The sequence below is a fragment of the Caenorhabditis briggsae genome (assembly GCF_000004555.2).
Source record: "Caenorhabditis briggsae complete genome, chrIV, whole genome shotgun sequence".
NCBI classification, from domain to species: Eukaryota; Metazoa; Nematoda; class Chromadorea; order Rhabditida; family Rhabditidae; genus Caenorhabditis; species Caenorhabditis briggsae.
The window spans coordinates 8691350-8708031 of NC_013487.2; the positions used below are offsets into that span (position 1 = coordinate 8691350).

Consider the following 16682-nt stretch of genomic DNA (forward strand, 5'->3'; position numbering starts at 1 on the left):
CCTCCCCCTCCTATCACATTTCTATTCTTCCGCCACTGGCATCTAGATATAACTATTCATTACTTTGGTTCAAGTGACAAGACAGACTTCCCGCAATCTAACCAACACAATCGCAATAAATTGTCAATGTGTTGGTGTCGCCAGCAATGGGGTGCGAATAACGAAAATGTTTCATTTCTTTTTCTGCGCCGGCATGTTCTTTGTGAATGTGACGCTTTTTTGTTCGAAGCATGGTATACGAAATGTGTAAAAAGCGTTTGATGTAATCGAAAATAGATGGAGAGGTCTCAAATCGAACGTTTTTTCAAGTCATAGTGCATTTATCCCTTATTACTCCCAATTCTATGATAGGATCAACAGAAACTAGTTGGAAAGGATTTTACAACAGAAAAAATAACAGAAAAGTGAAAATAGAAGCAGGAAGAGAGCCAAAAAATTATCTAAAAGACATTTTAGAGAGATTCAATATTTTTGGTTAAAAAAATATACCTTTCGCTGCACATTCCAGATCATGTGCTATCGCCTTTTCCTGTTTGTGTTGTGAATGTTTTCTCACATCCTGAGAGCATCTGCGGTCTACTGTAGTAGACGACGTCAATGTCATTGAACTTTCTTCATGGGGTCCTCCGGAACTACCTTCTGACGATGTAGTCGTCATATTTGAGGTAGTGGCCGGAACAGGAGAAGCAAGTGGTTTGGGCGAAATTCTATAAAAAATGAATTGAGGATTGATGATGAAAAGCGAAACAGAGAGATGGAAGAGGGAATATGAATTGAACAATATAAATAAAATGTTTGATTGATTTATAACAGTTGAGTGGATGGAGTTAGTTTGAGGGAGCAAAAAGCCAAGGAGGTGGGTAAGCAAAAAGCGATACCCGCTTACCAGACGGTAAATCCATCATTTCCTTTACTACTTCAACTCCACATAATGTAATAGTAGCAAAAAAAATGAAAAGGGAGAAGAACGTGGTGGCGATCGGAATGGAACGAAAACATTGGTTGTGTGTGAATACACCAAAATGTCGGAAAAAAAAACATTCGTTATATATTTGACACATGAAGAAGATCGAATTCATGGGGTTTTTTCTGAGAAAAATAAGACATCATGCAGCTTTCTAGATAAATAAAAATCATCTCCAAACAAAATGAAGCAGATGGAATGAATTAAGCATCTGCTTATAATTCGAAAATAGTTTTCTTTTCGTTTCGGGTTTTCAGTGGAGACAGCAAAATGCCCGTATATTGTTTCGCAGGAATTACGTTGAAAAGAATAATTTCAAAAATTATTTAGATTTGGAAAACAGTATTACTCTCGTCCGAAATCGCACAGCGAAAAAACAAATTGATGCACGCGCCTTTAAATACCGTACCTCGGACGTTTTTTATTTTGGGCCCTATTTGGCAGTTTTGTCTATTTTATAAGAAAAATAAATTAAATATTTATAAGAATTACACAAATATAGACAGAAACAAGCAAAAAAATGAGAGAAATTTGAGAAAATTCGATAAATGTTGAGGTACTGTATTAAAGGCGCGTGCAATAATTTGAAAAATACAGTAAGGTTCTCTCTGTGGGAGCTAAGCTCCGCCCACCGTTGTTTTCTCGGCCGCAACGTGCATTGATTTCGGACAAGAGTAATAGTAGCTCAGGGTCAAGATATATGTTCAGAAAGTTAGAAGTCAAATGTCTTCAACAAGGGATTATTTTAGGATTAAACACTGCCAAAGGAACAGGGGAATGCCTCTAGAAGAGATGACTATAAAGGAAAGGAAAAATGTTTATTAATTTGAGATTATGCAAAAGTATTGTTGAGCGGGGACACAACAGGAGGGAGGAAAAGAGACCAGAACAATGTTATCTTTATTGTCCATCGTCATCTATGTCCTCCCACTTTGCACGACAACACTTTATCTGGACCTCAAATCTACTACCTGATAGATATAAAAACCAATAACAACAAGGAAAACAGATTCGGAGCAGACTTTGAAAAGCCATCAATCATGGCCTCTTTTGATTTTGTTTTTTCGGAAATTCACTTTTTCGCTACGACAGGGGAGCGAGAGTGACAACGGGAAGGAACAAATTTGGCTTTTTGGAGGCGAAAAAAACGCTTTTTTTTTAAAGTTTTTCCTATTCTATCAACAAAAATTCGACGGCCACTACAAAACATCAATATATAAAGAGGAAACTTTGAAAGGGGAAGCTGACGAATTTGCGAACTCGCACATCAAAAAACTATAGTTTGCGCGAAATCTAAATCAATCTGATTGTAGAAAGTCTACATAGAACAAAAAACTGTGGCAACTAGAAAGAGGACCAATCTTGTTAAATGATGACGCTATTCAGACTGAACAGAACGAGTAGATGCAGGGAGATCCCAATTAACATCTTCTCGGTGTGGCCGTCATAATACGTCTTCAATAATCCCTCGACAAATGTACTGGTATGGGAATGAATCTATAGAATTGGAAAAAAAGATAGAGAAAGAAAAAGGACAGTCGACGTATTTGCTTTTGGAAATAGTACGACAAAATTCAAAAGGAAAAACTACAGGAGAAAAGAGAAAGAGAATAAAGTGTGAAACGTATGTTTGCCGTAATTAACAGGCGCATTCTACGACTGAGGTGCGTGCGCGCTCCGCCGAGCCTTTTCCAAGGTCTGTAAACACGGATTGAAGGAGGGTATGGGGATGAGAGAGCGGTCAAGACCAGAAAGACGCAGCTCGTTGGAGACATGTTCTTCCCGAGAGAGGAAACCAAAAAGACCGGTCCAGAAAAGGAAAAAAAAGAGGAGGAATCTATTATATTGAAGCTATTCGTATTCTCATCAGTCGAATACATGAACACAGTGATGGGATGAGAAGTCATGTGTGACCGGCAAAACGACATGAAAATCGGAAGCATATCGGGTAGCCACATCTGGAGAGAACGACGTGGAGAAGACGATGCTGTGAAATTCGAGATTGGCTGAGATAATAGAGGGATTAGGTCAAGTGTAGAGAATGCAGAAGATGAATGAGATATGACGCGGCAGCTCTTTTTGTAGTGGTTGCAGGTTAGGGGATACTTTAAGTAATTTGGTATTTATGAGGATCCTAAATTACAAGAAAACGGGTAGCAGTGCAATAGTTCTAAAACAAGAATTAAAAACGATTTGATTCAGGTCAACTTTCAATTGAATTAGAATCACCTTCAATGGAAAAAGAACCTTCATAAATAGGTGAATTTCATTATGATCGGATTTCATCTAAATTTTATTATTGCACATATTCTTAGTCTTCCAATTAGATAGTTTTCTCTATCTTGCGAGAACGGAAGTACAAAATCCTGTGATCCTTAATGATCATCCATCGGCAAGACAGAAAAAAAACATCGAGAAGGTTTCAGGCGGCAGATCAGAGGGCGTCAAAAGAACATGCATTGTTTATTAATCGCATTCGTCATGAACGTACCAATAACCTGGTAAATACCTAATGAAGGTGAGCAGAAGGATGCATATGAACCAGAAAACAGGATATTCTCTGTAGGATGATGATTTGAGGGTACATCTAATCTTTGTAGATACTTTGAATGGAACATTTCTGAATTCTCGTGCTTGCAATTACGACTCTTCATTAGTTTCAAAGCCATTTGGGAACCGTAAAATGCCAACTTCGTTCCCTAATTGAAAAAAGGGAAGTGCGAGACAAACTGCAAATGTTGACAAAACAAAACTCTAGAGCGCAAAAGAAGTTCGTCTGGAATCAAAAAACATGCCATAAACTCCATTTGCATGGACCGGGATTTACGAATAACCCGATTATGAGTGTTGCCCTAATTCGGATTCTCAATCGCGAAGAGTGTTAGACGGTAATACAATAACTTAACCTTGGGCCCATAAGTGGTGAAGAGAAATAGATTCAGCGCGTATTACCATAGGTACCGGGTCATTTGTGTCGCCAATGTTCCAAACGACTAGGACATAAAACCTCAAATGCCGCGCACAACTTTAATAGAAAAGCGAACTGAAACCGATACTTTGACTTTTGAGAGAGCATGAGTGGGCTGGCGAAATGTTGAAAAAAAGTAGAAAAAACAGTGGGTGAGTGACTAATGTAAATGGAAACTGTACAAACATATGAATGAAGAAGGATCTGAGGACATAGAAAGGTCGAAAAGAACGGAACGACGTCCGTTTGCTGCCAGTAATGGAAAGGGAGATTCCGGAAAAAATGGAGACACGACGTTACTGTGTGACGAGAAACGAACGATGGGAGGGCGGAGGAGGGGTATTGGAACAATGGAGAGAACAGCTGGTGAGCTGCATCACATCTAATAGAATATGAGAAGACCTTATGCAGGAAAAATTCAAAACGAAGAAATACTTTGACGGAAATTTATAATGGATTAGTGCGCCCTGCTTATAAATAACTAGGATTGGAAATCGCTATTGACATAATTAAAAAAAAACTGCTACCTGAAAATCCCGCAGACGACGGTCGTGTCTATTTACGAGGTTGATCGCAAAAATCGGATGAAACGGAATGAATTTTAAACATTTAGTAAGATTCTCCGAACCAATTTCCAATCTGTTGATAAAAATGAGATCGCTAGCATGCCCAGAATTAAAAAAAAATTTTTTTTACTCGGAAAATTTTACTTGTTCGCGAATATTACTCATACAAGGCAAAACTCCGGAATGTTACAGCATCGCTTTGTAAACAGACACAAGGGCCGGCTCCCAGCTTTTCAGATCTCAGTTTTACTTTAATTTGAAATAAAGATTCATCAGAAAACATTGTAAAAGCATAATATTCAATAAAACATCAGTATTTAGCGACAAAGGATAACGACTATTGACGATCAAATAATGGAAATTAGCGATAAAAAAGGTCAAAATCTTTAGAAAAATGTAAAATAGAAAAGATTTTCGTATGAATATTACAAAAAAAATCCGAATATCAGCCGAATCGCCGGAGAGTAAATTAAAATTCAAATTATTCCGAGAGAGTCTTTCCGTCAGAAGAGACGCAGCGCACGGGTCTCACAGCGAATTGCCGTTCATAGTGTCACTGAGTACGATAAAACGTGCTGTGACATGGAACTTTACAGCAATTTCAATGTTCTCTCTGGATTTAATCGCGTTCCGATGAAAAATTTAAAGTTTTTAAAGTATTAACATAATTAACAATCTTTAGGATGGCGTACCAATCGCCACAATATGGCCAGCCACCTGGTAATCCTCAACAGCAATTCAACCCAAATCAACAGTTTCAGCAGAATGGATTCCCTCAGCCAGGTAATGCTTTTTAGAGTCTTGAAATTGAAATTTCATAGTAAAACACTTTTTTTTGAGTGGCCGAGTTTTTCTTCCTAATTTTTATTTTAATCAAGACTTTCAGGCCAGCAGAAAACTGTTCAAGCTCCTGGAGGCTTCCCTCCTCAGCCTGTTCCACAGCAACAACCAAACGGAGGTTTCTATCAGAATGGTGCTGCTAATGGGACACAATCCTACGCACAACCACCGGGACCAGTTCCTCAATTGACTCAGTCTGTACAAAGCATGTCATTGGGTCCAAGAGCTTCACCTGCGCCACAACTTGGTCAGTTCTTCCCGGTTTCTCTAATTTTATTGTTCGAAGCAAAACAAAATGTTCACATTAAATTTATATTCATATTAAAACGCACTAATAATACTTTTCCAAAATTACAGGTCAACCGGCACAGCAAATGGGAGGATATCCTGGAGCACCAACGGCTGTCCCACCACAAGCACAATTTCCGGGACAACAGACACCGCAGTTTAATGGACCACCTCAAAATGCTTCACAAATTTCTCAAGGTAAGTCTTATCCGATTCATGCATGATATTTCGAGGGGTACGAATGATCTACCACAAAAAATTTCCATTACAATCGCCAATGATTAACGTTTCTTTTAATTTTTTTAGCTCCACCATCCAACACGGCACCCCAACAAGCTCCAATACCTGTTCAAAATTCGACAAGTAGTGGGTCGTCAGTTAATCAAATGCCGACAGCACCCAGTTTCCATGGAGGGCCACCACAAACTGGAGTTCCAGGAGGACCAGGAGGACCAGGAGCTCCTCAACCACCACATCAAATTCAGCAACCAGCTTCATTGCGACCACAAGCTCCAGGATATCCACCAGCTCCGGGAGTGCCAAACTTCCAACCTGGCGTAGCACCTTCGCAACCCACCCCAAATAATTACCCAGGAATGCCGCAACCGACTCCTGGAAATTATCCTGGAGCTCCAGCCGCGGGACTTCAACAAGGTCCTCAAGGCAACTATCCAGGTGCACAACCTGCTACACAACAAGGAGCTCCTAGAGGTTTTCCTCCTGGGCCAAGTCCTCCAGGGGCTTTCCCACCAGTACCAGGAGCGCCTTCAAATTTCCCACCAGGAGGTCCTGCCATGCCCGGAGCTTTCCCACCAGCTCCTCAAGGTCCATCCGCCTTTCCACCAGGAGCATCAGGAGCATACCCGCAAGGTCCTAATGTACCAGGACAATATCCGCAAGTACCCGGAGCAGCTGGTACGTTTCCACAGGGACCTGGAGTTCCTGGCGGCTTTCCACAAGCTCCCGGAGCTCCGGGAATGCCTGGAATGCCTGGCGGTTATCCCGGGGGTCCACCTCAACAGAGACAGCAGAGACTTGATCCAAACATGATGCCTAGTGCAGTTCAAGTGATTGATGAAGATTCCGCTCGCTCCGGAATATTTCCAACAGGATATCCGCATGCTGAGCTACCTCCTCTCGTTTCCACTTTTTCATTTGCCCAAGATCAAGGCAACTGTAATCCGAAGTTCATGAGATCAACATTGTACACAGCCCCTCAGACCAACGACATCCTGAAAGCTTCTCAGATTCCTCTCGCTGTCGTCATTTCACCATTCGCTCCATTGAACGAATATGAGGTAGTTTTGTAATCCTTCTTTCTCATACATTGAGCTACGAATTTTCAGAAGGAACCACCAGTTGTTGATTTGGGACCACAGGGTCCAATTCGTTGTCAACGTTGTAAAGCATACATTTGTCCATTCATGGAATTCCAAGATGGTGGCCGTTCCTTCCGATGCCCATTCTGTCATGCTCGAACCTCTGTTGAAGATGCGTACTTTGCTCATCTCGATCATACAGGAAGACGTACCGATATTGAAATGAGACCTGAATTGTGTCTAGGAGCGTATGATCTTGTTGCCACAAAACAGTACTGCAAGGTAAAATCGAGAGAATTTCCCGAGATCTAACAGTTTTTTTCAGAACGGACTGGCTCCAAAAGAACCTGCATTCATTTTCATGATCGACGTTTCGTATAATGCGCTTTCAAACGGAATGTTGCCAATTTTATGTCAGAATTTGGAAAAAGTTCTTCGTAATCTTCCGAGAGAAACTGGACAACTCGAGTCATCGATTCGTGTTGGATTAGCAACTTTTGACCAAGCTGTTCACTTTTTCGATATTTCTTCAGCTTCTCCCAAGATGCTTGTCATGTGTAAGTTGTTGACATGATTTTCACGGTTTTTCACGAATTATAATTCAGCGGATGTTCTCGAGCCTTTCGTACCGATGGTGGATGGACTTCTTCTTCCGTACAACGATGCCCTCCCAGGACTTCGAGCTGCTCTTGCTGAAATTCCGAAAATTTTCGCCCAGTCTAAGACGACAGAGACGATTCTTCAACCGGTAGTTCAAGCTGGTCTTGATGCTTTGAAGTGTGCTGATCGTGCCGGAAAACTCATTGTTTTTTCGACTGTACTTCCAACGTTTGATGCACCCGGAAAACTCAAATCGAAAAATGATCGCTCTTTACTCGGAACTGACAAGGAAAAGACAGCACTCGTTCCACAAGAAGAATCATACACGAAACTAGGAGAACAATGCGTCAAATCCGGTGTAACTGTTGATATGTTCCTTTTCCCGAATGCTTTCATCGACGTCGCTACCATTGGACAACTTTCCGCAGTTACTGGTGGCTCTGTATTCAAGTTCCAGTACTTTTCGGTGAGTTACTTTTTCGTGATCAAACTTTATAGTAAATACCATAATTATAGGCCGATAAAGATGGTGTTCGTATGTTGAACGAACTGGAAAGACATGTGTCCAAAAAAATTGCTTTCGATTGTATGGCAAGAGTTCGAACATCTACTGGCATCCGTCCAATCACTTTCTCTGGTTCTTTTTATATGGAGAACTCTACGGATTTGGAGTTAGCAACCATTGATGAAAGCAAAGCATTTATCACAGAAATCAAACACGACGATACTTTGAAGGATCAAGCTTCCCTAATTCAAACAGCTGTTTTGTACACTTCGATGACTGGTCAACGACGTCTCAGAATTCTCAACATGTGCCTTCCTGTCACAGCAGACTATAATCAAGTGTACAAACTCGCGGATCCTGAAGCTCTCACGACTTTCATGCTAAAACAGGCTGTTCAACTCAACCGCGACAGGGGTAGCTCCGAAATGAAGGAATCGCTTTCATCACGATGTGCACAGTTTTTGGCAACGTATAGAGAAAAATGCAGTGAAGGTGCTCCTCTTGGACAGTTGATTCTTCCCGAATCGCTGAAACTGATGCCACTTTATGTGAACTCAATTCTCAAAAATGATGCGATTAGTGGTGGAAGCGAAATGACTGTTGACGACAAAGTTTGGCAAATGGAACTGATACGTGGAATGCGAACGGAAGATGTGATGCCTCTCATTTACCCAAGAGTGATGCCTGTTTCGGACCTGAGATTGAACGATGGAGAAGAAATGGAAGAACTTCCGAAGCCAGTCAGAGCTGGTTCTGATTTCCTAGACAATTCTAAAGCGTATATCATCGATAATGGTATTGTTTTGTTCGTTTGGGTTGGTGCTTTGTGCCCACAGCAATGGATTCAAGATGTGTTCGGAGTTGGAGCTGCAAACCAAATTGACACCGAAAGTGTGAGTTAAATACTCAATCTCCTTTTGAGCATATTGATAATTCTTCAGGGTACAATACCTGAAAAAGACAATTCTCATTCGCGGGCCCTTCGTCGAGCAATTCAGTGTTTGCCGCGCGGAATCCGACAACGGAAAACATTTGTTGTAGTTGAGAAGACTGGCTTAGAACCGTGGATGAAGAAGTTCTTGGTTGAAGACAAATCTGGAGCCTCAAATATGTCATACGTGGATTATCTTGTGGATATCCATCGCAAGATTCGTGATCTTATTTCCTGATTCAAGTAAAATGTGAAACTATCTCCGTCCCGATAACTTATTTTTCCCTTTGCTTTTTTGGGTATGTCTAGGTTCTGCGAGTCAGTGTGGAATATTGCTATTCGTACCGGTTTTCTATGTACACATTCATTTCCATCCATTCTTCCTTCTGTCATTTTTAGCCGTTGCACATTTGGAACGCTTTGTAAAAAGTTACTAAATAGATTTTTTTAAAGTATGGGCACCTACTTGTGCTGAGTAGTTTCTGTTTTACCCTTTTTTTAATAGTTAATTTATTTGTTCCAGCATCTGCACGCTCTGCTACACCAAAAGAATTCTATTTATTGTTTTGTAAAATGTTTCCGTCGACCATATAAGTTATTGTGATCAAACTGGGACTGAATGTGTATGTCTATGGTGTCTTACAAAAATAAAGTTTTTGCAGTTCAATTTTTCTTTTTTTCTTTTCCAAGTTGTAAACTAACTAAGTGAGATACAGGAAATAAAACTCGATATTCGAAACCGAACTGTTGGACTCGAAAAGAAACGAATCTACAGTATACATACTGCAGTATCCAGAAAATGTTATCAGTCTGCAGTATTTATTCAGTAGTTCAAATTGAAAATGAGCTAGTTTTTTGAGAATGAAAAAATCTCCAAAATACCACTATCAGTAGAGACTTGTTTTATTTATGGATAAATACATGTAAATGTATAAGCTTTTTTCCCTATTCACCGGTATTGGTCTCCGAATTTCTGGAGACCCCACAACTTTCCGGGGAAAAAATTTTCCTGGGAAAAAACTCCGGGCAAAAGTGGGCGGAATGCAACCCTGGCACGGTTTTGCCGCACGGTTTTTCTCGACTCCGCCCACTTTCCCCCGATTTTTTCCCCGGAATTTGCGGGGTCTCAATTTCTGTCAAACTTCGGAGTGATCGCGCCCCACTGGACAGCGCCGCGAAAGTTTCAATTTTCAAAACCAAATTTTTCAGTAGTTTTCGGGTTTTCAAGAAAAGTGAATTGTTTTGAAGGATGGCGGCGGCATGGAGCAACACTTTGAATTATAAAAATGTATCCGATCGATACGTCCTCACTGAAGAAGACAAAAAAGGCTAGTTTTTCGTATTTCCAATAATTCATTCAATATTTCTAGGTGCTTTTGCGAGACAGTATTTCGAAATCTATGAAGCCAGAGTGAAAGAACTGAAACCTCGAATTCTTGATAATGCTGAGCGAGTAATCGGTATGATTAATACATTTCCTGAAAAATATCCATAATTTCATTCTATCAGGCAAAGGGAAATTCAAGCATGTTTTGTTGAGCGACGCAAAACAAGACGAAGAAATTTTCATCACGGGAGTGATCGTGAAAAGAGTATTGGCGAGACCATCGATCCTTAAATCTCTTCTGAGCGAAGACAAAGTGGCGTATGACAATGTGGATGACGGAGAGGATGATGTCAAAAGATATGCAGGAAGCAGTGAAGATCGCATCGAGCTAGAATCAGAGAAACAAACAGTGCGTCTGGAAGGAGCTATTTCCATGGAGGATTGTGCTACCGGATGTTGTGTCGGCGTTCTTGGAAAGTTAGGAAAGGAAGGAGTATTCCACGTTAGCAGATTGGTTTGGCCAGCTGCCAATGTTACAAAGAAAGCCACAACGGAAGGGACCCTCGTTTTCATCAGTGGGCTCGATCTATCTGGAGACATCGAACAAGATGTATGTAAACTTTTAAAAATCAATTTTTTCACAAATGTGCATTTACAGAGGCTCACTATCTCGGGGCTAGAATTCATGTCAGACTGGATGAATACAAATGGAGAAGAACATCAATGTCCCAGTATAGATCGTGTTGTAATGATTGGACCATTTGTAGAGACAAAATCAAACGGATGCGATGTTCAATCAGTTGTCAGAACCCTTACTCTTTCACGCCCAGAGAGACAATCCTCTGCCAAATCTCTCATCACTGTTGATAAACTGATAAGTTCGATTTCCGAGAAACTACTAGTGAATACCATTGATGTGACACCTGCCGTTGGCGATCCTTGTTCTTCAATGTGGCCACTTCCACCAATTCATCGAGTATGTCTGCCTCGTTGTGGGATGAACGAGAAGAAAGTGAACCTTGTGACAAATCCGTACGAGTTTGAAGTTGATGGACTTCGAATCATGACGATGTCGGGAGAAAACGTGACAGAACTGCTGAGAACCTCGCACAAATGGTCCGGTGCTGATGTTCTTTCCAATCTTGTGAAATGGCAACATATCGCTCCGAACTGTCCAGATACACTGGATGCTTTTCCAATTGCTGAGAGGTAATAACGACTAATCATTCGGATTTGAAATGTGTTTTTTCAGAGATCCCCTCGTGATGTCTTCTACTCCACATGTCATCATTTGCGGTAACCAACCACAAGCCGAGGTTCGACGTTTTTCAGTCGATGGAACTGATGCCTCATGTCTTCTTGTATGCCTTCCAAAGTTCTCCAAAACCCGCGTCGCTTGCTTCCTCGATTTATCGGATCTCTCCTTGAAATGGCAAAATTTCGATCATCAGTTTTAAATTTAAATTTTTGATTTACAAGAAAAACAACCGGATGTTCTTTTTCTGTGAAATATTTAACCCAATAAATGTTTCGACCTGTGAACCGTTTTCTCTCTCGATGCTTTCACTTTTTATCAGCCCTTTCTCATTCTTCTCCGCCTTACAAAACTTTCTCTTCCGAGAAATAGGTCATTTAGGTTCTTCGTTTTTTCCCAAGTCATTCTTCCATATCACTAATTATCTTGGGATGTGGCTTTACAATATCGCCGCTCTCTCGATTTCATTCTCATGTCTTCTGATAATTCTTCAAATTCTTTATTTTCCATATATAATTTCACGAGCTGAATCAGCTCATAGTTTGGTTATGAGCAAAGTAGACGCATTTAAGGTTTGAGGGTCAATTATTCATATAAAAAGAACATCCTTTTTTGTAGAATCTAGAATCTGGGATCATTCGTGAATTGTCTGACTACGCCTTCTTGCACGTCGCTAGAAAACGCGAGATTGTCATTTGTGAGCCCGGATATCCGGGTCTTCCGGGTGCAAACGGGCGAGATGGACAACCCGGAATAGACGGTAAAAATGGAATTCGCGGATTGGATGCGCGTGATATAATGGAGGAGATTCAAGCGAATCAAGATTGTATCACATGCCCACAGGGAGAACGTGGTCCAACTGGAGCACCAGGAGATCGAGGAGAAACTGGAGACAAAGGAGATAAAGGAATTGCTGGAATTCCGGGACAAGATGGTTTGGATGGAGAACAAGGAGAAGAGGGACCAGTTGGACCATCAGGACCACCTGGCAGAAGAGGAAGAAAGGGAGCAGACGGGAAATCTGCAATGGGTGGATTTGGAGAACCTGGACCGAAAGGAGTTCCAGGAGCAAAGGGAGGACCTGGATTGCAGGGACCACGTGGAAAAGTTAGTTATTGTCAGAAAACTGTAAATCTGTATATTATTCCGGTGGTTGTGGCCGAAGGTCCCACAACGAAAACTACCGTAACCTGGAAATATTTTTGTTTTCAAGCTTTAGATATTTTCTCGTATTTCTAAATAGTGCAGAGATTGACAGCAGATGCACGAAAATCGAGAAAATAATCCTGAAAATAAAAGAAATGGCAAGTTACTGTAGCTGTCTTTGTGGAACCTTCGGCCACCGGCGTTTCTCTTCTACAGCTCCGATTTTTTTGCGCCAGAATAATAGTAGTCGGCGTTTTTTTGAATATACATCTGATTATGATAAACCCGTTTTTTCAGCGCAATTACATCTATGGTCCACCTGGTCCAATGGGTCAGCCAGGTCCATCTGGTCTTGACGGAGTATCTGGAAATCCTGGCGAACGGGGACCAAAAGGACCTCCAGGAGATAGAGGAGCTGATATTAAGTTCTGTCCGTGCCCATTGGAATTGGAGTTACTAAAAGTTAAACATTCGAAATCCGTTCGTCCATCACCACCATCTCCTCCGTTCTCAACAATGCCACCAACAACAACCACACCAGAACCCACAACAACTTCTGAACAAACAACTAGATCAACAACTGAAATGGTTCCTGAGGTGTTGAAAGAAGAAGAAGATGCTCCAGAAGATATCACAGTCACAACTACAATGGAGACGATCACCTTCTCTTCTCAAGATGAAAAAGAAAGTATATTTGGAAGTGCTCCAGGTACTAGAAGCGAGGGAGTTATCGAAGAGGAAACATTCAGCGTGGACGACGATGAAAGGCAAACGGTAACTTATTCATGACTTCCAATAAGTGTCATAAGTGCAAAAAGTGTCTTTTTTCAGGTTGGATTACCAAAGGAATATGAAAATGAAGAACCACGGGGTCCAATTATCACCGAAGAAGAAGACGAATATGCTGACGAAACCACAACTACGTAGGTTCAATATGTCCTATTCCTTTCCAATTTTCCTTTCTTTTCAGGCGCCGATTCCGTTATGTCACCAAACGCCCAATTCGGTTTGAATAATTCAGAGTTTCTCGTCAATTTGTTTAATAAATAAAATATGTCGTTTTTTTCGCACCCATTTGATTTCTCGAGGAAAAATTTCCCTTTTCGCAATCACCCTTCTCCTCTCCGCCAGCGACACACAAATAGTGTACAAATCGCAGCAGAGGCAACTGTTGAGTGTGTGGCCGAGTGGTTAAATTGTCTGTCTCTTGTTCACAACATTCGGGTTCGCAGCCCACCGCGGACTGAAGATAAAATCAACGACACTGACCGATAGTGATGTTGTGTCGAAACCTCTAAGAAGTACTGACCGCTTTTTTGGTTCCAAATGACGCCTCCATAAATAACTTTGCTCTCTCTTCTAGAACTTCGCCCATACGTGATAGGCCTATTAAGGGGTGCCCGTCATCGTCATCATACATGTTTTTCATGTGCTCACTTCTTCGTCTTTCTTCTCATACATTTCTATACGAGACATCTTCTTTTCCTTCTTTTATTGCACCTTTTCCTCAACATTCTACTTAGTACCCTCAACTTTTACATCACCAACATTCTTCTCCATTCAACAGCAAACATATATCAAAAACCCCCGGACTATGTATAATTTTCAAAGACGGCAAACCGGTCGTGAGAAGCAAGAAGAAGAAGACGTGGAAAGAAGAAAAGAAAACCAATTTCCAACAACTTGTCCATAAATCAGCCAGGACTCCAAAAATAAGTGTCTCCCCCCTTCGCTTTCCATCTCCGGAGAGCGGATTCCGAGTTATTCCTAAATGCACAAATGCTGGCAGGTGCTCTCGTCTCACCAAAATATTTGATTATGGCCTCAAAACCCGAAAATATTGTACTATTCACTCATATCGCCGTCGATCGGTTGATGCAAAAAGAATTCAATGAAAGGGTGAGTTTTCTTTATTTTATTTAGATTGCTCTATTCAAAATATTATTCCCATGAATGACCCAATTGTTCCTTTTCACTGTTTTTTTCTGACAAGGGAGGTGTTTTTAGAAAGGCTTCCAGAATTTGCTGAAATTTTGTACCAAGGTACTTTCGAACATGCTGAAAAAGGTTCCAGCAATATCTCGGTCATAACCCTAATAGGAACCAAAATATGGGCTCTCAAAGTGTTTTCAGCACTAAATTTTGGTCAAAAATGAGCACTTTTCGAGCTTTAAAAGTCCTTTTCCATGATTTTTTCAAATGCGAAACTCATTTTTGAACACATTTCTATCATCTGAAGTCGTTTTTAAACAGTTTCAAGAAAAAACATTTTCGATTTTTTTCGGAAAAAATCCCCATGGGGCCCCCCACACTAATTTTTGCGAATTTTTGAAATTTTTTTTGAAAATGCAGAAAAGTGCTTCACACGTTCAGAAATATGATGGAAACATCATTCTCACAAATTTTGGCAGCCAGATTTGGTCTATCAGCTCTAATGATTCTCCAAGTATGATTATTGCTAGAACTTTGAAAGATCAAAATTTCTCAAATTTTGCTGGAAATCAACTTAAATGTACAGACATATATTAAAATCACATATGTGATCGATTTTGCAGAGTTCAATTTCGAAAAGACCATTTCTACAGTCAAAATATATTGTTTTTTAGACGATAGAATCTGGCCCGTCGAAAAATTCATGTTTTGAAATTTTTTTAAAATTTCAAAAGCCTTGTGTTTTTACATTTAAAAACTAGGAAATTCATGAAAAAAGTATAATTTGTTATCTAGAGAACCAAAACGGATACCGGAAATTTGTTTCAAAAAAAGCAAAAAAGGTTTACCACAGTGGGGGTCGAACCAGCATATTCGCTCTAATGACACAGGTGATTCGCGCAGCGTCTATAATAGGTTAAATATTGTTCGCGGAAAATCGCCATGGGTACATCGGAACATGCCTGCCGCAGGCCAATTACAGACCAATCGTGAACGCGCCACCGCAAACGACCAATATTCGGCCTATCGCGAGAAATCTCCTACAATTGGCTTGTCGCGAGGGCTATAAATGGGATATACTTTTTGGAATCTGGAAGCTAGTAGCTGCTAAAAATTGTTTATTGCACAGAAAAAACAAGGAAAAACGAAAAAACAATTAATTAAAAGTTATATTATTCTCTTCCGCTGTCATCGTATTGGCTGGAACGGCGTCGAAGCTTCTACTTCTGTCAGCTTTTGTCTTTTTCGATGACGGTCCAAGTGGGGGAGGAGAAGACGCTGTAGAATCTCGGTTAGCAAACTGAAATGATATATCGAAATTTTAAGCTCCTAAATTTTTGTACTATACCTCTGACATAAGTTATCGGCTGGAACTTTTCTCGAAATCAGCGAATTTGACACTTCCGACTGAAATCTAAAGTTTTTTCTCAGATTTTTTTCTCAAATCTACCCACCGTTCTTCCTTTTTCTTCCTTCCTTTTTCTCAGTCGTTTTTTTTCCGGAGTACTCAGTGGGCGTACCAGAAAATTGAGAATTTCCTGGCTCTCTGTAAAATTGGATTTGAAATTCGGACTTTCTGAACGCTTCTTACCTTTTGAAAGTACAGTAGCAGTGCTACCTCCTGAATAAACCAAAATTTCGACTTCTAGCTTCCGACATTTGTCTCCTGGCCATTTTTTCAATTTTTCTGCAAATAAAAAGCAAAATACTGGCTGAGACAGTATTCTAGTATGCTCTTGTAAGTTAAATAATAACTTACGGACAAATTTTGCGAAGGAAACTGAAAAAACGATGAAAAATAACCAAAATAGGTGAAAGAACTTCGAAAAAGGAAAACAAGAATTTTTCGCGACTGGTCAATTGTAGACCTTTTATAGGGTCAGTTAGTAAGATACGCATTTTGCTCGCGAATGGTCATTTGTAGAAGCACTAGTTTGCGGTAGGTGAGTAATTGGGTCGTGTATAGCTCTTCATCTGTAATTGGTCAATCACGAATCACCTGTGCCAGTCACCCTCTTACCACAACACCACACAACCGACG

General features: G+C 40.5%; 4 protein-coding genes across 4 annotated transcripts in view; 3 read left to right on the plus strand and 1 right to left on the minus strand.

Moving 5' to 3' along the window:
• Positions 1 to 658, minus strand: part of Cbr-srgp-1 — a gene marked incomplete at both ends in the record, with an annotated part of 8864 nt that extends 8206 nt beyond the window's left edge. The window contains one exon of the mRNA XM_002633331.1: positions 490 to 658. Within this exon, the coding sequence (XP_002633377.1) occupies positions 490 to 658 (169 nt within the window). The remainder of the gene's footprint in view (positions 1 to 489) is intronic.
• A 4523-nt stretch (positions 659 to 5181) lies between these two features.
• Cbr-sec-24.1 lies at positions 5182 to 9219 on the plus strand (the record flags this gene model as incomplete). Its single annotated transcript, XM_045235634.1, has 9 exons — positions 5182 to 5281; positions 5385 to 5585; positions 5696 to 5824; positions 5933 to 6927; positions 6973 to 7227; positions 7271 to 7502; positions 7551 to 8011; positions 8062 to 8943; positions 8992 to 9219. 9 exons carry the CDS (start codon positions 5182 to 5184, stop codon positions 9217 to 9219), a joined length of 3483 nt encoding a protein of 1160 aa, XP_045093063.1.
• Positions 9220 to 10230: 1011 nt separating this feature from the next.
• Positions 10231 to 11765, plus strand: CBG06130 (the record flags this gene model as incomplete). The annotated part of the gene is made up of 5 exons (XM_002633333.1): positions 10231 to 10309; positions 10352 to 10441; positions 10491 to 10918; positions 10967 to 11517; positions 11561 to 11765. The coding sequence occupies 5 exons, from the start codon at positions 10231 to 10233 to the stop codon at positions 11763 to 11765; spliced, it is 1353 nt and encodes a 450-aa protein (XP_002633379.1).
• A 229-nt stretch (positions 11766 to 11994) lies between these two features.
• Positions 11995 to 13725, plus strand: Cbr-col-128 (the record flags this gene model as incomplete). The annotated part of the gene is made up of 5 exons (XM_002633334.1): positions 11995 to 12135; positions 12182 to 12670; positions 13007 to 13483; positions 13541 to 13632; positions 13680 to 13725. 5 exons carry the CDS (start codon positions 11995 to 11997, stop codon positions 13723 to 13725), a joined length of 1245 nt encoding a protein of 414 aa, XP_002633380.1.
• Positions 13726 to 16682: the final 2957 nt, after the last annotated feature.